The sequence below is a fragment of the Centropristis striata genome, chromosome 8 (genome assembly GCF_030273125.1).
Source record: "Centropristis striata isolate RG_2023a ecotype Rhode Island chromosome 8, C.striata_1.0, whole genome shotgun sequence".
Classification (NCBI taxonomy): domain Eukaryota; kingdom Metazoa; phylum Chordata; class Actinopteri; order Perciformes; family Serranidae; genus Centropristis; species Centropristis striata.
In genome coordinates, this window is record NC_081524.1 from 22,714,191 (window position 1) to 22,735,499 (window position 21,309).

General features: G+C 39.3%; 1 protein-coding gene across 3 annotated transcripts in view; it reads right to left on the reverse strand.

Moving 5' to 3' along the window:
- Positions 1-3,407: 3,407 nt before the first annotated feature.
- Positions 3,408-21,309, reverse strand: part of atg5 (ATG5 autophagy related 5 homolog (S. cerevisiae)) — a 33,564-nt gene continuing 15,662 nt past the window's right edge. For all 3 annotated transcript variants that reach the window (XM_059338326.1, XM_059338324.1, XM_059338325.1), the window contains exons 7-8: positions 19,900-20,017; positions 3,408-5,206 (exon numbers count right to left, since the gene is read on the reverse strand). In XM_059338326.1, the coding sequence (XP_059194309.1) occupies positions 5,070-5,206; positions 19,900-20,017 (255 nt within the window). In that variant the 3' untranslated portion in view covers positions 3,408-5,069. The remainder of the gene's footprint in view (positions 5,207-19,899; positions 20,018-21,309) is intronic.

Consider the following 21,309-nt stretch of genomic DNA (forward strand, 5'->3'; position numbering starts at 1 on the left):
TCTGACAGCACAGTTTAGTGGTCTCATTAGCAGCGGGTGGAATGCCAACAGATAATTAACCAGGAGAGATGAAGAGAGGGAGGGAGAGCGAGTGTCAGCAGTAAAACACATAAGAGAGAGATGTTCTTTATGACATGGATAAAGTGAAAAGACGTTAAAACACCAGAGGGGACGGAAGCTGACTTTGTCTCGTCTGCCGGTTCAAATCCCACCCCACCCCCCCACCCCACCGCCGGCTCTGACACTTTCACCCACCGCCTCCAGACCGACTCCGTCCTCCAGAGCAGAGAGGAATACAGTAACATGCGGAATGACAGGAAAACAGTTTAAGGATGACGTGTTCTTTTAATGATACGCTTGGTGTTATTCAATAGCTTTTCATAGAGTCATCATATTCCATGAAAACAACACAACCAAGATGTTACTCCATCTCTAAGACTTCCTGCCTGTGGCTGTCAGCTCCGAGCCCATTGGTTCTCACACCTCACAAATATATTGTTCCATGTAAAAAAGTGTCTCAGCTAATCACGGTTTTCCTGGCACTGAAGACTCATTTGCAAAGTCTGGAACCTCTCAGATCATTTTTGATTTCCAAACAGGGACCCAATGCCCCTGGTAAACCTCCAACCAATCAGAGCAATGAAACATATGATTTAGTGCTGAGTGACGCATGCAGGTATAGGTGGTGCTCCGTCTGTTTTCAAGCAAAGATGGTAAAAAAAAAGAGGAGAAGTTTTGGGGTCAAATGGTGTCACATAATTTGGGTGCGACACATGCACAGTGCATGGTTGCGGTTACACATGGTCTACGCAGCAAGGAGGAAATAAAGCATCCACTTCGGGTTGCAAAGCAAATCTGCGTCTTTGCATCACGCAAAGTTAAACCTTGGTGAACTTTGACCACTGATTTTGCAGCCTGAACCAATAACAAAGACGTGTGTGTGTGTGTGTGTGTGTGTGGTTAACCCCAGCACACTGATACCTGTATGCATTACATTCTGCACTGGCCAGTGTTGCCTCAGCAGGCAATGGTCACTGGTTTGCATTAGTGTGACTGCAGTCTCATTGGAGCTGCGATATTGGAGCGCTACAGCAGACGACGCTAGACTTAAATGGATGGTTTCCACTCAGATGATGTTGCTCCACTCAGCCTGACAGAACCAGGTGTTCTGTGATCCACCTATTGAGATCTTACTTTGCTTTGGTTGTACCCCAATGATATGACACCATATGACCCCGTGACAACTTCCTTGTCTTCTCTCAGGAAAAAAATGTGGCGGCCTGGTGACATACTTTCTAAAGGTGGGATAAAAAATTGATACAGAATATTCCTGCAATATTTTGTGTGGCAATATTATATTGAGTCATGGCTCCCAAGTATCGATATGAAGCGTTTCGACGTCTTGCAGGCCGTCAGTATTTGCGGCTTTTCTTTTTTTTTCGGAGGCCGTAGCAGGCTTACTTTTAGGAATATACTGGAGATACTGGTATCATATGAAACTAGAAGATTGCACCATGTGCTTCAGGATATCATGTCGGAAATTTGTCGAAATAACGCTGCAAAGAGATTTTTTTCTTATTTGACAAAATAATTATTGATTGAATTTAATTTTGTGGACACAAAATGCAGTCAAACCAAAATATATTATATCGCTATACTCACCATATCGTGAAATGTTTAAAATCTCAATAATATCGTATTGTGACTCAAGTATCGTGATAAAATCAGATCGTGGGGCCTCTGGTGATTCCCAGCAAAACGCACTGTAATGTGTTTCTGAAAACATTTCAGGCGAGAAATAGGCAATGCATTAACAGAATATACAGTAGATTTAATCACCACTGCCTAATTTAGCAGTTTGATCTGACTTTTGGGAGTTAGGAGACTTACAGGCTAGCTCACTGTAGTTTTTTTTATCAAACAAACAGGAGGAAATAGTGCATTTGTTGAGGACTATTTTCAGCAGTGGATTAATCTACATTTGGTGCTCTAGTGAGTATTTGAGGCAGCACCATGGTGTGTGTGGGATTGAATCAAATTTAACAACACTGTGTGGTCATGAAGGAACATGTTGGCTCATTAATGTGTTTGCAGTAGTTTTTGGACAACAATGGGGCTCTGTGGGACAGATAAAGATATCAGGCTTTGGATACACAGACTAATTGATAGAAGGATCACTTCATTACGGTTTTGGTCTTCCCATGACAATAAGAAACACATCAAATAACCTTGTCCTAACAGCTAAAGCAACATGTAAATGTAAATTGTGAAAAAAACATATTTCCCATCAATATCCCAACAATTCCAGATGCAGCATCTCTGTTAATCCATATAGGTATGGAGTAAGATAGTTGACCTAAAGATGTGTGCATGATTCTAACCATTCGTATTCGTAATGTTAAACATTTGTATGTCAATAAAAGAGTTGTACACAAAATAATGCTTTCATATACGCGAGTCTGAGAAATAGTTTGGGTTAGGATTGGATTAGGATTAGAGTTGTATTCACAAGACTTTGCACTCATAGTTTTTAGATTCATACTCACATAAAAACAATCCTAACCCAAACAATTTCTCAGACTCACGTATATGAAGGCGTTATTTTGTGTACAACTATTTTATTGACATACAAATGTTTAACATTACGAATACGAATGGTTAGAATCTCACATCTTTATGACGGCTCCATATAGGTCACTGAACAGTTTTTAGTTGAACTACTTTGGCGTCAGGAAACAGCCCTTTATGAAATACCACTACATTTCTTCTTTATGTTTCTGCAAATTTCTTCTGTAGGTGTTTGTGTTAAAATGCTTCTGAGAAAAGTTGTGCTGATATCTGACTTTGCAGGGTCTCCTATTTAACCAAGCTAAATAATATTGGCTTGGTATTGGTACTGAAACTCAGGTAACATATTATTACCAGTACTGAAAAGCGTTAAATGACACTTAGCTGTAATAACTTCGGAAGGTGACATTTTCATTTTCATTTTCATCCTCACCTTACCGGGAAGTAAAGGTAACTGAGGTTATTCTGACGCCATTATGAGTACACAAATACTTTTAATGAGAAATAAGTTTACCTGGAAGTAGAAGGGCCTTCAGAGAGCTCAGACCTCCGTGCAACGCTGAATAATGTGTGTATCTATCTCATGATTTGGATCCGCTCCATATCTTTGGACTAAGTTTCATGAAAATTGTGCCTGTGGTATTTCCTGCTAATAAACAAACCAACAAACTAAAAACATAACCTCCTTCATGGAGGCAATTATTAAAGTAAATTTGTGGGACAGTAAAAGTAAAATGCTCCTCAAACTCATTTCACAACACCATACTGAGGGCAGGGAGGCTTTAAGAACGCAATGTTCAGTTTTTGTCTTCACAATCAACAATTATCTGACAGTTAAATATTTGAATTAACTTTTATTTTGAGTCATTTTATTCCAGTATGAACAGATGTAAAAAAAGAAAAGAAAGATGCTGATATACGATGCAAACTTAGCTAAAAAAAAAAAGAAAAATAATAATTACATCCTCAACGTCCAGTTTTGTTTGTCCACAAACAAACATTGGATCATGAAAGCATATGTAGTACATGTTAAAACAACAGTGTCCCCCAACAGACTGAACACTAATTGTGCTTGCTGTCTCGTTATCTAAGCTGAGTTCTTAAAATGAAACAAAACCAGATGCTCATTTAAGTTTGGCTGCAGACAAAGAGGCTCAAGCCAAACCTGACAGAAACATACAGTAAAACAGCATAACTGTGTTGTATTGATGGAGAGAAATCAACACCTGCTATTGAAAACATATGTGGAGTTTTTTTTTCCCATGACCCCCTTTGTGTTAGCCTCGTAAAAATAGCTGGTTCGCTCCCAAAAGATACCCTGTGAAAATCTTCTATCTCCACCTGTCTTCTGCAAAGATATCAAAACAAGTAAATAACAAAGAATGTAATGCTTTTTTTTTTTAGTTTTTCCATTTGTATTTGACAGTTGTAGTGTCCCATCACCCACACAGGAACGTCTAATTAACAGACAATTCTGGTTTATTTCAATTCTGAAAATAAGTTTTTAAGATTAAAAAAATGAAAATAAACAAAAATGGAGTTAAAGCTGCAATTTAATGCTAATTCGGGAATAGAGCTAGGTGATGACACATGTATCTGCTTGTTAAGTTGCTTTTCTTTTTAAAATAACTTAATAATTAGATGCTTAACTCAACAGTGGCACCAGATGTTAAGTCCAAACCAGACCCAGACTGTGCTGGAGAGTAGAGAGAAATCAGCTCGTCCTCTTCTGATTTCAGCTCACTTTGTCAAATGAAGCCAATGTTTAATGCAAGCAGCCCCACCAGCAGAAAATCCTCTGTAAAAAGTCAAAGTTTTTGAAGATAACAATAATGTTTGCAGACTGTGATGTAAACTCAGAGTGACTCTGTGTGTCCAGATGTTTTGCAGAGACGATGACGATGAAAAAGAGTGAATGTGTTAACTAAGGCAACTTCAGCAGGACTGGATTCACCTCTCCCCAAATCCCAAACAATTGTCTCCCTGTCGACAGGACAGTCTTTATCTTGGACTAGACAAGGAGGGATATGTATGGCAGGATGGAAAAACGAGGGATCCCTTCACCACCTCTCCTCCCATGGAGATGTTTGCTTGGAGAGGAGGAGAAGATGCGAGAGTAGAAAAAAGAGAAATCTGCTCACTCAACCTCCTCTCCCCCTAAAGAAACGTCTTCTTTCCTTTGGGAGCAGAGGAGAAAGAGAAGATCTGCATCCTTGCGTCCTATAAAGTTTTCTGGAGGGAAAGGAGGAGTAGTAGTAGTAGTGGTAGGAGGAGTAGAAATATAAATAGACGAGATGGAAGAAGAGGTTTGTTAAATACCTCCCTCACATCCTTTCTTCATCTTCATCAATAAGATCTGCTTCTCATTAAAGAGTCTGTTAGTTCCTAGTTTCCACCGTTTTTTTTGCGCTACCGTTTCGGCGGTTGACCAGCCGGCGTGGCGGGTCGGCTGGTCTGTCGATGGGTCGTCACGGTGACGGTGAGGTGTGGCAGGTGTGGCCTCAGTCAGAAGGGACGGGGATGACGCAGATGTGCAGGAAGTTGTCGGGGTGGCTGAGGTGTTCGCTGAGCCACTGCAGAGGCGTCTCCAGCAGCGGCTCGATACCGTGGATCACAACCTGGTAACGCTTCTGCTCACCTGGAGAGAGACAGAGAGAGAGACAGTTCATATAATGTAGGTAGAATCTTTTATTTAGTTCTTGTAGCATGAGACAAGGACAAACCCATTATATTTTGGAGCATACCTAAATCGCAGGGCCGACACACAAATTATTTTTCACTTTCACTAACAGTCAGTAGATTTTACAGTGAAAAACTGTCAAACCATGCCAATGAAAGACTGTAAACTCTAAATAGGTTGAATTAACAGTGAAACACGGTTAATATGAATGACAGCCAAAACTGTAATTTTTGCATATTTTTCTTTGTAAAAAATACATCTTGTCACTGTTAAATATACTTACCATTGTGTTGTTAACGGAAATATACCGTTAGTATTATATATTATATATTTAACATGGTAATTTTTACAATCATTTTTGGGGAAAAAAATACAATTTGTCATTATTAAATATACTAACTGACATAAACCGTAATATATATATAACAGCCAACACAGTACTTTTGAGAAAAACTAAATGCAAAAATTACAAAGTTTTGTCAATGCTAAATATACTATGTTCATAACAGACATATACCTTTATATATATAACTTGAAATGTTTTTTTGCAATTACATTTTGTAAAAACTAAATATCACTGTTAAATATACTAAATATTGTGTTGATAATGGAGATATACCATAATAATAAACAACAATCAATTTTTGATGCCACACCGGGGAAATGTGTTAGTTACAGCTCAGTGTTACTGAGTGGTGAGTGATGATGAAAAAAGAAACAAAACAAAAACACAAGTGAAATAATTAAGTAAAATAACATAGCAATACTAATATTTACACCTTCATTTAAACAGATATGACCGTAGTGAGTAGTTACACCTGAAACCGTAAAAAATAAAGAAAAAACACATTATTATGATTGCACAGGATGAGTGTGCACTGTAAGGAGGAAAATCGGTGGACATTAAGGCAGACAAGGGCAAAAAAAGAAAAATGACAGAATATAAAGCAGTGAAATATAAGACAAAGATGGAGGTAGCAATGGCAGTGAGAAAAGAGGAAAGGAGATGGTTACATGAGGTGAGAGAGACCACATCCCACAATACACATATACCACTGCTGTGGTGAGAGAGAGAGAGAGAGAGAGAGAGAGAGAGAGAGAGAGAGAGAGAGAGGGGAGGGGAGAGAAAGTAAATGTGAGCGTTCAGTTCTGAAGAAGAAGAGAGTGACAGTTGATTGTTTTTGTGTTCGTCGTTGACAGGATTTGAATTTTTAACTTTCACTCTGACAGTTTGCAGTTTCAGGATGTGTTTGTTTGTGTGTGTGTGTGTGTGTCTCTGGTGGCTAACATGGCCTCCTGTGACTGACCCCGCCTACCGATGAAAGGCCACGACCGCAAATCGTTCGTTACAAGCAGCAACTTTCTCGACCTCTTCGACATTGCAGAACCATGAGATTTGCAGTATGAATCAGACAATCGAAGAGGCTAAGAGTTTGTACCTTTTTTAGTAAAAAGCCTATGTTACTAACAGCGTGTGAGGTAACCGCGCCCGGTGGAAATCAGGCTTTACCTTATGCACTTAACAAGGTTTGAACAATTCACTTCTACTGCTTCGATTTTTACCGTTCTTTTTTTTAATTATAAATTTAAACAAAACACAACATACATCACCAATGGACAAACACAGTAAAAAAAAAAGGAAAGAAAAGAAAAAGAACAACAACAATAAAATCACAAAACCAACCTAAATAAATAAATTAAAAAAAACATTCTTTTTTTTTATTTTAAACCTGTCTCTCACAAGTCAACTTTATGAACTTTGTGGCAGTGAAGTCCTGATCTTCTACCCCTTTAATGCTAATTTTATAAAGGGTCCCTTTAATGGTAATTATTTACCTTTTTAGGTTCAGGGGTCAAACCAATGATTCTGAATCATGACATCTCCAGTGCAAGAGCAGCAGAAGACCTTTGTTGCATCTCTCCACTATCACATTGTAATAAAGGCATAAAATGACTCATATATAAATAAATATATTTATACATTCTGAGAAAACAAAATTGCTAGCCTGTTAGAGGATGCAGAATTCGTCATGACTGGTTTAACCAGGCCTCAGAAGAAGGAACCAATAAAACATTTTTGTATATATTTAGTCCTTTTATTACATTTGACAGTAAAATGTAACTTGTAACTGGAATCATCACCAAGGCTCTGACTTAAAATAATCAATTTCACATCATTTTAAGACATTTCTGAGACTGGGGGACACCCAATTTCTATGTTTTAAAAAAATATTTATTTAAATAGTAGACTGGTACTTACATGTTTTTTAGAGCTACTTCTGTACTCTTGAAAATGAAATACACAACAATCATGAAGAAATTATTATAAAAAATGTGATAGCTCTCTAAAAGGTCATGAGGTCATGATGATGTCAGGATTTAAAAAGCTGACTAAAAGCCAGAAAACACCCTGCATGCACTCAGGTTATTAATATATTATATTACTGAGCTTAAGATGTTAGTTTTCCTCTTGTAATTGGATTGACATTGGATTCATCCCCTCATTTTTATTTATTCTCTTTTTTAAAAAATGTAAAATGTGCAGGTGAGGTCTGGTGGTTGAACTTCTAACAGAAATCGGCCTGTTTAAACAAAACAGATTGACTTGCGTAATTTTATCTGTGTACTTTCCACTTTGGCTTTAGAAACCCGTATGACGTGAGCAAATGCTCACCTGTTCAAAGAGAAATAAGAATTTTATCACACCTCTAGGCTGATTTATGTTGTAAGACAAATATTTTTGCAGTGAACGGGCCGGAAGGTGACAAATGTTTTCACAGCTGTAAAACAGAAACTATATTTTACATATTCATTGGCATGAAGACAAAGCACTTGTTTGGTCTCAGATATAGGAAAAAAAATCTGTATATTTTTACTTAAATCCTTTAAACCTAAACTAAAAGCATTAAAAATATTTGAGCATTGTAAGTGGCCTGAAACTTCTGGATAATTATGAAAACTTTCATATATAATCAAAAATGCTGTGTGTGTGCGTGAGAAAGTAAGACAGTGTGTGTGTGTGAGGTCAAGAGTGATAGACGGGAAGAAGCCTATCACACGCATATACAGGTTGTCCTCATTCACCGCCGGGTGCATGACAATTTAGTTCCACGTAATATCAGGAGGACGGTTGAGACAGAGTACTAACTGACGGTCTGAGAAGCGACTCCACCCTGCATCTGCTTACTGGATGGCAGACAGAAACGTGCAAAAACTAATGTCAGGAAACAACGCTCGAAACGTGCCCTGCAAAGGTTTTCTTCTGAAAATTACAGATGTGCACGTGGAGGCCAGAGGTGGGCTGCCTCTGCTGGTGGCTGAGGGAATTAAAAAACGAAGAAAATATTGTTCATTTATCAGTTGTATCAATTGTTGTTGTTTTTTTGTTATACTAGTGTTTGCTAGCCAGAATGCGTAATATCTAACAGAGGTGGGGCCGAGGTAGATCACTGATGGAGCTAGAAAAGCGAGGCCTGGATTAGTTTCTGATGGATTATTAAAAAGGAAACAGTTTTATTTTACCAGCTAAGCAGAAGCAGAAACGTTCCTGATGCTAAATGAAACTTGACTGTGTGATTTTTAGCAGCTCTGGTGATTTTTAAGGTTACAAAAGGTACAGGCGAACAGTTAATTTCAACATTTAGATAATCATTTTTGTGTGTTAGTTACAAGTTTGAGGAGTCTAGATGGACTAGTTGTTTGCATTGTCAGGTTACAGCACTATAACCACTAAGCCACAAATTAAAAAAAAATTAATAAACCAGCTAAAATTCAAGCTGTCGCTGTACTGATAATAACACTTCCTGTTTCACGGAAGGGAGTTGGTTTCTTTCATGTGTTTTGCAGCCTTATGACAATATCTGAGGTGAGGCTTTTTAAGAGTCAGAGACTAGAGTGCAAATATGCAGAAGAGAGATCGGTGAGAGATGAGGAGCAGCTGGAGGAGAATTAACTGTAAGAAGAGGACGTTACATGTACTCAGAAAGAGAGAGCACTAAAATGAATCAGACTGAAACTGTGAAAATATTGGAAAACAAAGTCAAAGTAAAAGCATGGATATTAGTGTTCTCAAAGGTGTGGGGCTTTCTATTAAAGTGTGATTACTGAGAGGAGTTGACTGTTGGAACATATGAGATGTGTCAGTTAATGTGTAACCACTGAAATACGCTCATGTAGGAAAATGAGTGAAACAGTGGATTATAATCACTTGTCATAATCAATTTTGATTTATTTATTTTTAAACAAATTGCAATAATTCAATGGTATTTAATGTGAATGTAAATGTGTATATGTAAAATGTTATGTGATGCAGCAAAATTGAAGGAAGACTGGATTAAAAAAATATTATAACTTTTCTATTTATTAATATGGCATCTTCTCTTTATTAATTTCTTTATTTTCCGTCAGTGGAAGTAGATTCTGAGCTTGTTTTTATTAACCTGCTGTACCTAACTGTAATGTTTTCCTGCTGCCAGAATTTTTTTTGATGCATTTCAATATAAAATGTGTAACTTATACTTTCACTGAAAATAATCAAGGTAAGAAAAAATGTAAAAAATTGAAAATAATTAATTTAATCAGCATTTTTTTGGTGTGTCTACAAATCCAGCACCACTTTTAAAATGTGTAATTATTACTTCTCTATTTGGCTTTTGCTTATTTTACTCAGAAAACGGCTGACGGTAAAAACAGGTGGTAAATTGAAATGAGCTGATTAACTCCGAGATCAACCTGAGAAAAATCTTAAGAAAAATGTTCGTCAGTACAGAAAGTAAAAGGTGTGATCCTGCCTACATTACAGTAATAATGAGAATACACTTTCTCTGGTTCACACACACACCCTCATACACACTATTTTTCTGGGTGGTGTTTCTTACCCATTTCTAACCTTTAGCCCCCATGTTACCTGGCAACATGCCAGCAGATGTGGGCGGAGTAGGTGTATTCTTACAGAATCATTATGAGAAATGGGGAAATTCACAATGGACCACACCCCCAAACACACACACACACACACACACACACACACACACACACACACACACTGAAATACATATTACTGTAGATCATCACATGTACAGTCTCACTCTCTCCACCCACACACTCAGATGTTTCTGAAAAATGCAGGAAGAAAAAATAACTGACACATCAAATCGGTATGATTTATGTTTTTTTTGTCGCCATTGTTGGTATGAATTCCTGCAATAAACTCATGTCTGTGACCTCAGAACAGCTGAGACTTGTTAGGCCATGAATTTAAGACAGCAGAGAAAAACTTTTTTTTTTTTTTTTTTACAAAGCCATGCTAGACACATGGTCTTGGTGTGTGATCATAGTTGAAAATGCTGCTCTTACCATTTCCCCTTTACTATTAAGGACAACAGTCAAGTCCCTCACACTTTATTTTCCATCAAACCTCTTAGTTAGCTGGTACATGTGAGATCCTGATTAATTCTGACATTTCTGACTCAAGGGCACTAAAAGCAAAACAAAACTTTGGAATATAAAGTGCACCAATTTAACATATCAAGTTTGGTTTACTTGTTATTAGGAGTACTGCTTAACTTCAGAAAACAGTTGGTCTGTCAGATGATATTATGAGGGTTATTTCCCCCGATGTTAAAATTAACATAGAGCCATGTGAACGAAACAACAGTAGGATCCAGTATTTTTGACTCTTAACCCACATTCAGAACTCCAAGTGGGTTTATCTTGGCAGGCTGCTGCTAAAATTTTGACAGCTTTAATCCGTGGCCTTCAGCACTCTTTTGAATGGTTTAAAGTGTGAGGGTTGGGTTGAGAGTCAGCACCTCCAAGACTGAATCCTGAGGTTTTCTGGGTTAGGAGTGAGTTTGTGCCACAAGTGAAAGAGTCAAGTACCTCTGGGTCTTGATCATGAGAATATACAGACGGTTTGTTTTGGTGTCAGCAGTGATGGGGGTGTTGTACTGGAACTGTGTGGTGAGGAGAGAGCTGAGCTAGAATACCTCAAACTTATGGTCATGAGCTTTGGGTAGTGACCAAAAGCATGAGATCACGGATAGAAGCGGCCAAAATCAGGTTCCTCTGTGAAGTGTCCGGGCTCAGCCTGACAGATAGCGTGAGGACCTCGGACATCCATAGAGAGCTCGCAGTAGAGCCGATGCTTCTTTGCGCCAAAAGGAGCCCGTTGAGGTGGTAAGGACAATGGATCAGGTTGCCTCCTGGGCGCCTCCTATTGGAGGATTTCAAGGCATGTCTAACTGGTCAAAGACCCTGAGGTAGACCAACAAAAACTACCTCTTTAATTAAATGTGAGTCCAAGAAGAGTCCTCTGATAATGAGGCAATCATCATGACAGACCTAACTGTAATAGGCAATGATGTAAGCAAGGCGACCGGAAACGACAGCAGTAAAACTATCTAATAATATTAAGTCTTATAATGGTCAGGAAAACCCTACTGTTTTATTGGCAACATGTCAGCTAAAATTTTGGCGATACTATGTAAACAAACACATAGTAAACACAACGGGCAATATGATTTATAGAGAAGATGTCAATAACTTTTGCTGAGCTTATAATTATACTACAAATACTACACTAATAAGAACTACTTGACTGCCTTGGGACCACCCAGAAGTGCAGGTACCACAAATTTTTAGTATGTTTGTCACGTGAAAGAAGACAATAGTGAGGGATGTTTTACAGGAATAGAAATTTACAGAAGTGATTTCCCAGTTTGACTAACACTCAGTTCTGTGATCCATTAAAGCGTGACAGTGTTGACCATTAACAGCAGGAACAGCTGCACTTGAAGCCAACAAACACTGAGTGGGCACAACTTCAATACAAAAGAGGCAAATATTTCCGTTATCAGGTTTCCCAGAATCAAATCTAGACTGTATGCGAAATAATCAGTCTATTGATTAAAGCCAAAAATTTGAGATCAGACATAACTTTCCTGGATTGTGAAAGTATGTTCTCTCATGATTCAAATAGCTGAATGTGGTTTTAAATATTGGTTTTCCTACATTTATTGAAGTAAATGCTTAGTTGTGCTCACTTGTTCGTAAATAATAAACAGGCATCACTATCAGGCTCACTACATCTGACAAAAAACAGAACCGGGGTCAATTTAAAGGTAAAGTAGGATCCCAGACTCCCACTTGTATGCCTTAACAAACCAGCCAGGCTCATATATTAAGACAATGTCTCAAATATGGATGTTGCTGCAAAGAATCTACACATTCTAAAAGTGGATGCTTCATACACTTCTTTACCTCGGCAGCACAGATGATCTATACAGTCACCACAGTTTCAAGATTTGTGTCAGCATTTGAGTATCTGACATAATTCAGAATCAAAAATGACTCCCCTTCTGTTCCTGAGTTATGGTACTGAATAATGGCCAGAGAAGTGTTTTTGCAGAATAGTATGATGTCACAGAGAAGTTGACCTTTAGAGTATAAAATGTCATAACTTCACAATTTTATCGTGTGGAATTTTGTCTAAGTAAGTTGTATGAATTCTTGAGTTCTGGCTAAAAATGAATTTTTTGAGGTCACAGAGACCTTGACCTTTGACCTCGAAAATCTGATCAGTTAATTTTTTAGTCTTAGTGGAGGTTTGTGCCAAAGTTGAAGAAATTCCCTTCGGCCGTTCCTGAGATGTTGCATTCAGAAAAATGGGATGAATGGACGGACGAGCAGACTACATAATGCCTCAGGTCATGGCTGTTGCCAGCACGTAGACATAAAAAAAAGAAACCACAGTATTGGGCCTTCTTTAATAAACCAGTCATACTGTGACCTTTGACCTGCCAGTTAAAAAAAACATGAAAATTTTGAAATTTCAACATTTCAACCAATTTAAACAACTTGATTGTCAATTTTAACCTGAAAGAATATTGTTTCCTTTCCTGGGTTTTCAAGTTATTACATGTAAATATAATATGCATGTATATGTATTGTATTTATATGTCTTGTGAGTGAAAGTTGCTAATTGGAAAAATTTCAAGGAGAATAAATCCCAGCATCAGCAGCTGGTGAGACGAGACAGGGAGCCAGTTATGTGGAAAACCACTTCTTCCCAGCCACAATCACGTTATTAATAACTTGCTCACATTGCAAAGGAACAGCCACTGTTTAAATAAAAATGGGCTGATATATCCACTGACACACACACACACACACACGCCCTGTGGTTGAGTAGTACACGACCGCCGGCCAAGACGACATGTTTCGTCAGCCAAGCGAAGCCAACCACTATTTAGGAAGACCGCACTGCTCCGCTCTGCTCGGAGCCAAACACACAGTCTGACTGCACGACTGGCAGCTGGTCAGACTGACTGATGACTGACGTACTGAACGACTGGCGGGCAAAAATACTGAATGACTGACTGCTGGGAAGTCCAACGGGAACGCAAGCACCGAAATTGTTACTGTTAATAAAAATACTGATTATTTCTTGTAATAAATCAATTAGTCAGCCAAAATAATGTCAAGGACTAGTCACTTTTGTAATTTCTCAGAGCACTTCACCTCCGTTTTGTCCAATGAACAGTGAAACAAACCTGAAGATAAATTATTAAATAACTATATTTACATAAATCAAAGGAAAGCAACAAATCCTCAAACTTGAGAGGCCAGCACCAGCAAATAAATAATCATTCTTGCTTTAAAAGAAAAAATACTAGTTGTTAAAACTGATCGACTGGCAGCACAAGTGCCTTAAACTGTTGGCATTGTGTGTGATATGAGCAGAGCTGCTCTGGTTTTAAAAAGTGTATTTCAGCAACGTTTTGCAGCTCTCATTTTGCATGCAGTGACTTTCTGCACGCCTCCACCAAACCAATGCAACTACAAGCTGAAAACTGGATTTGAACAATCATATTTTGTTGTTGTCAAACTCCTGTTTTCATAGATATCCAGAGATTCTTGTGACTGTAGATATAGAATTACCCAGTCCCAATGGTTAGTGAGCAAGGACTCTGATTATTATAACTTAATAATTAAGAAAGAAAGCTAAAGGTTGTGGTTGAGCATTATTTTTTATCTGCTCATCAACTCCTTTTCTCCCCCCACTGACTTCTAGTGTATTTTCAGAACTGTACACCACATAATTTGCATAACTACTCCTAATTTGTATCATGCCATACAATTAATAAGACAGTCTGGCCTTGTCTGAAACAAATAAAAATAATATTTACTCACTATACATGATGTTCTTGATCTTTCTTTGAATTGACTTAATGCATTATGTTTCTGTTTCTATGTCATGTTCTTCTACAATTGTTGTTTCTACAGCCTTTACTGCTTTTCTGCACATCCTGAAACTCGGGCTGGGTATTGTTGAACGTTTCTGATATTAGTGCAATATGAAAAACAAGTTTCAGAAGTGTTTTCTGCAGAACCTTTGACCTTTGAAAAAAGAAAAAACAAAGTTCTCACATCTAAACCATTTTAGCACAAGCAGCCGTACAAGAACTTAATATAAAAGTTGTCTAAAATGTGTAGTTTCTTGATTCACACTATTCTAATTTGGTTTCTAATTATTTACATTTAGTCATTTATCAGACACTTTTATCCAAAGCGACTTACAGGAAAAAAGGGGAACAATCAATGTATAGTGCAATAAAAGGCGTAAGTGCAGCAATAAGTGCTGGTGACGATTCTTTAAGGAGTAGAGTTGTGGTGTGGTGCTAGGAGAGAAGATGCTCTCTGAAGAGCTGGGTCTTCAGGAGTTTTTAAAAGGTAGAGAGGGACGCCCCTGCTCTGGTTGGAACTGGTAGTGTGTTCCACCAACGGGGAACAAGAAATGCAAAGAGTCTGGATTGCCTTGGGCGAACAGGTGGCAGAGCCAGGCGCCGTTTATTGGAAGAGCGCAGCGGTCGTGAGGTAGCATATGTCTGAATCAGGGCGTTCAGGTAGGTAGGAGCAGTACCGGAGACAACTTTGTAGGCCAGCATTAGAGATTTGAATTTGATGCGGGCTGCAACAGGTAGCCAGTGGAGCTCAATGAGCAGCGGTGTGACATGTGACCTTTTTGGCTGGTTGTAGACCAGGAGCACCGCCGCGTTCTGGATCATCTGAAGTGGTTTTATTGTGCAGGCTGGCAGGCCTGTCAGGAGGGCGTTACAGTAGTCAAGTTTTGAGATGATGACAGCTTGTGTCAAGAGTTGAGTAGCATGTTGGGTTAGGTAAGGTGTGATTTTTCTGATGTTGTAAAGTGCAAAGCGGCATGACCGGGCAACAGAGGCGACATGACTGGAAAAGGTGAGTTGGTCATCAATCATCACCCCTAAATTTCTCACCACCCTGGTGGGGGCAAGACATAGGGAGTCATTTTCTTATTATTTGATCATAGAATAATTAAACAAGGTTGTGAATACATAAAGGTATCACAGTGTTAGTGTATGGAAAACACGTTGATGTTGTAGACACTAAGTGTACAAATAATCAGGAACCTTTGCCCAAATGTTTCCCTGAATTTGACCAAAACATTTGTTTTTATTACGCAGCCTTTTTACAGTAAAATCCTTCTGCCAGAATTAGAAAGCAAAAGATCTCTGCTGACCACATTTCAATCAACAATAGGCATGGAGCAGGCTTTCGAGCATTCTGAATTCCCCTGTCTGGTGAACATCTCGCACGCCTGCGCACATGAAACATAAGCCACTATCTGCTGTATCAAAACAGCCACTGAAACCTACACTTCCCCCTCCAGCGTCTGAAGTGAGCCGACCTGTTTGATCAGCGCAAGCAGTATTGGCTCCTGATGCAGCTTGCATGGGGAAGACTGCCAATAGTGAGTGGGCTGTACCACAGATGTGACTGAGATGGGGGAGACGTGGGAGGAGGAGGAGGGAAGGGGAGGGGAGGGGGGGTGGATGCTCAAAGTGTCATTGCATTGATTTGTCACTCAAAGAGGAGGGAGGGGTTGGGGTGGGGTTGTGTGTGTATATGGGGGGGTTAAAAATTGGGTGGGGGGTTTCCTCTGATTATTCACAGGCAATAACCAGTGCGTGGGTTCGTCATGATTGGGTTCAACTCAGAAAAAACGTGAAAAAAAAATGCTTACGAGAAGTATCTGTCAATACACGCATGTCGTGTGTGGGCAGAAGAACCCTTCAGGTTGTGATTTCTGCAGCAAACCGAAGATTCCTGCCAAAACCTTGCTCAATAACACACCTGGTGAAAAAAACAAAAACGTACGAGACAGCTCAACACGTCAACACTGACCGCTGGTTACAGCAACATGTTGTTTTGGGTTTGTTTCCCGCAGAGTGGGGGGGATGACAGCCTCATGACAGCAAAGACAGACTTTTGGCCATAGCTTGAGGATGATTTGGGAATCCCCTGCTTTCTTGCTTCTAATTCAAGCCACCCCCATTTGTTTGCTGCGGCTGGTTTCTGGGTCCCACAGGGGTCAGCTCCAATCCTCTCTCAGACATAACAGAGAAGAGGATTGTATGAAAAACCTTGTTATTTGATGTTTGAGAGATCACAGAGAAGTGAAGCACCCCAGATTTTCTTTTTTGTTATATGTTAGGGTCCCGGCAGAAAGAGAAGAAAAAGTCCTCTGAACTCCTGAACAATACTACCAGCAAACCCCCCCCCCCCGAAACACAGCAGCCCCGCCCAGTCCCTGAACACACGTCCCGGTGTCTCTAATCCAAACACGCCGCTATAATCTCCGGCTATCATCCGACTCATCTACCAGGCGAGGAAGAGGTGGAAACCAAACAAACGACAGGAGACAAAAGGGGGCACTTTCACCTTGATCAGCCAGGCAGGCAGGCAGACTCCACTGGGAGGGAGGAGAGCAGAGAAAAGCAGAGATTTAACGTCAAAGACATGAAAGACGTCTACAGCAGACAGGGAAGATGTTGAAGACTACACCTGAGAGAGAGATAGAGGATCAAAGAGGGAAAAAAAGTGTCTTAGATCAGGTAAACTAAAGAGAAAAAAAAGGAACAGGAAAAGAGGAAGAGGCTGTAACAGGATACCTCTGTTTCCACCCAACTGTCACGCACATCTTAGACAAACCTGAAAAAAAACTAGCAAAAACTACAATGAAAATTAGATAAATGTATAACAACTGGGTTGAAGGGGATTACTGTCAAGAAGAACTACCACAAGAAAGTAAGAGATGCTATTTTATGGCTATAATTCAGGCAAAATACAAAGATGTATTTGGCAGTTTTCACATGACAAAGACTTTCAAAAAGTGAAAAATTTGCCTACAAATATTATGTGAGCAGCGATTATTCAACTACAAATACACATCATTCACTCAGCATAGAGAGATGTTATAGAGTGGTGCATTTTTTTTTTTATAAATCTGCTTGGCAGAACACTTACATCTGCTTTCTGAGAGCACATAAACCAGCTGATATGCTCTGACACCGTTAGGACTGTATTCGTACCATGAAATTGGGTCACGGTCCAGTGCACGCAGAATATATGCACATTGATGCACGTAGTGAGCTCACAAGCAGGAGTTCCACCATGTAACTTTTAACCGCACACCGTCAGAACCATATGCTGAGGTTTGCAAAACAAGCTAAATGACATACAAGTCATTCACACTATGGCAAGCAAAAACACAGAAACACCAGGGATGGAAGATCCATTTGCAGTTTCCTGATCAGGTCATACTGGAACTAATTATCCTCTATATGCAAATGTTTTTTCATTATTTCAGGTATTTTGGTATGTTTCACAGCATTTGAGATGCTTTCAGTTTCATTGCTTATTGTAACATGTTGCCTGAGGGAAAGTGTTAAAATGTGGCTTATTTTTTAAAAATGAAAACAGTTTTCCAAAGTTGCAAAGTTGTGACACTGGCACCACTGTCTATTCAAATTAAATACACATGTACTGAATTTGAAAAGCAACAGTCTTTAATAATTTAATCTTTGGAGAAACCTCTTGCTTCCTCTTTGTGAAGTTTACTCATCTTTTTAAAGCCTTAAAAGGTGCACGCAATTTCTCTTTGGAACAAAACAGTAATGTTTTTTCTGCAAAAAAGTGTAAAAGGAAACTTGGTGTGTAGTACATACTGTACACTGTTAGTGTGTGTATGGAATTGGGATACAGCTAATGCTTGCTGGGTTATTGTGGTGTGAATGAATCCAGTGATGAAAGCCCCATGTCACTGCATAGTATATAAACATTTCATAGGATTAAAATATTTCATGTAACCAAGACCAAAACCAAGGATTATATGGAAAGAGTGTGATGTAAACAGCAAGGATGGTGACAGAGACAAAATGAGAGTGAAGTGAGACAGACAGGTGGGCAGACAGACAGAGAGGAGGAGGAGGAGGAGGGGGAGGAGGAGGAGGAGGAGGAGGAGGAGGAGGGTGTTAATGGTTCTGTCTCCTCCGTGCAGGTGAGTCTCCTGCGGGTCCTCTGTCCTAACAGACTATTGTCTCCTTATCTGCTTCCTCTCCCCTCCTCTGCAGACACTGCCTGTTTAGACTGCCGCTCGCCCTCTCTCTCTCTCCTCTCATCTCTTCTTTCATTATCACCACACCTCCACCACAGCTGCAGCTCAACTGTGTGCCACGAGTGCACACAGGGCTTCAACGCCAAACCTGCTGTCCATATGTATATTTAAAGGTCTGGCCTTCTGTTTAAAAGGAATAATTAGCAGTTTGATACAGATGTTTTAAAATAGCTAATATAGAGAGTTTTGTTTATTCTGCCACAGCAGCATTTAGGGTCAATTTAAGTCCATCTGTGTATGGACTGAAATGTTTACTCTGCATTGATTAGTTAGATGTTGAATAAGTACTTTGTTAGTTGTTTGGTTCTGCACTGCTCTCTTCATTTTGTGTCACTTTTGACCTTGGATTCGGTTTGTTTGTCTCTTTGTCAGTAAGATTACGGTAAAAGTACTGGCCCAATTTCTATGAAACTGAGTTATTTTCCATCAATTTATGTTCCATATATATATATATATATATTTCTTTTTTACAATGGTTGGGTATGTAAGCCAACAGCTTCTTGATCTCCTGTCACCTTTTATTGCTTGTTTTTTTTGTTTATAATGGACAAAACACATATTAGGGGTCTCAAAACCTTGACATAAACAATAAAATATAGAGATTATCGCTATGTTTCATCCCTACACCCTTTAAACATTATCTCACATTTGAACATGCACTTCCTGTTGCTTGTCTTTAAATTTTATAGAGATGTTATCATGGTTCTGATTTTGACTCCGTTTACCCATTAAGACTTCAGCTCTCTTCACCTCATCCTGTTGGAGCAATCAGACTTCACATCTTGGTTTTAATCTCTTTTCCTCTTCATGCTTCCTCACTTTCTATCTTCCCATCATCGCTGCCTACTACATCTTTGTTCACTTGTTCTGGCACCATTTTCCTGGCTCTAGCCCCGCCAGTGGGTGCTTTATCTGAGAGAGTGGATCACTGACATGCCTCGTGTGGTTGTGTAAATACAATAAACCTCAAAGGAGAGGTGCTTCTTTTCTTCTCTCACTTGTGGAAGATGACAGGGCCTGTACTTTATAAGGAAGCCAAAGCTAAAATATGGCAGCTACTGTATTTCCTACCTGCAGGTAATGTTTGACATGATTCAGACTCGTCTGTTAGTGATATTTTGGCAGTATTATTATAATTTTTGAGTGTGTGCAGACCTACCGTCATTTGGTAATGCAGTGGGGTACAACTCTTTCAGCAAGTCACCGAGCGTGTGCATGTTGCCTTCAGGTGAAACAGGGCGAAACAGTTTCTGGATGAACGGCCTGTCGCTCATCGTCTGTAATGAATTAGAGCACAACAAATTAACAAGAAACACAGAAACACAAACCCAAAGACACAGAATACGTAAGGCTGAATTTCAACCATATGTGAATCAAAAGATGCTACAAAACTCCCATTTTCCCCATCTAATGGTGCAATCATAAAAAATACCATGTGGGATTTAAATATTTTAATCATCAGACATGGGAAATCAATTCAACGAAATGCTGGGAAAATCGGACAAAACATGTTGTAAATTCAACAAAAGGGGAAATTTTAACATGATGAACAAAGGTTGGGAAGATTCCCTCACTTTGCACGCAAATGCTGTGAATAAAGCGTCTGCTCAGACTGCTTTGATGAACCTGACTGATCAGAATGTGATATTAAGCAATGTGCAACATTTAGACAGATGTTACATGCAATACAGCCATGTTTTACTGCTCAGAATCAGTCTGGAAGTCATTAACTTCCAGTGCATTGCTTAAGTATGCACTTGGCAGAAAAAGTCAACGTCAACAAAGACGGAAAACACCTCTGGCACTCCTCGAGGTTCTCAGATGGAGAGAATATAGTGGAGTAAGCCAGAATATTAAATGTGGCATTGCCTCATGTTTCCTGCTAAAAATAGAGAAATAGGTAGGAAAGTTTTTACTCAAGGACACAGAAAAGTGGATGCTTTTAGTATTATTTTACAATGTTTTTCTTAATCAGAATGCCTTTCTGCTGCCAAAAAACTTGATTAGAAACCAAATAGTGAAATTGCGTAACACAACAAAGGTGTATATGAGCTGCAAGCTGGCAACAAATTCATTACTCTCCAGTCTTGTTAAGGACACTTAGAGCAAATATGATTCATATCAACTCTACCATATTATCCATTATCTACCAAAGATCCTTCCTTCCTTCGTTCTTCTGATTTACTTTCCCCACACTACTGAGATCCTCCGACAGTCAGAGGCACACTGTCATGATGATGTTTCTCTGACCTGTGACCTCCTCATTCTAAGTTACTCCTCATGGTAATGATCGAGGAACCAAAGCTTATCCTACTGCTGACCACAATGCAAATCACTCTGGGCAAGAGCAACCACTAAATGCCTGAAATGTAAACTGACTAAGTCATGATGGGACAGCCAAACAAAAGTGACGTACACAGCAAACATCCTCATGACTCTTCAGCTCTGATCTGCAATCCTGCAGCCAAAACATTCCATGTGTGAGAGGTGCGGGAAACATGGTGGGAAATTACCGCCAGACGCCAGACGAAAAGCTAGTAAATTGTGTCCAGTGCTGGTAATGGACTTT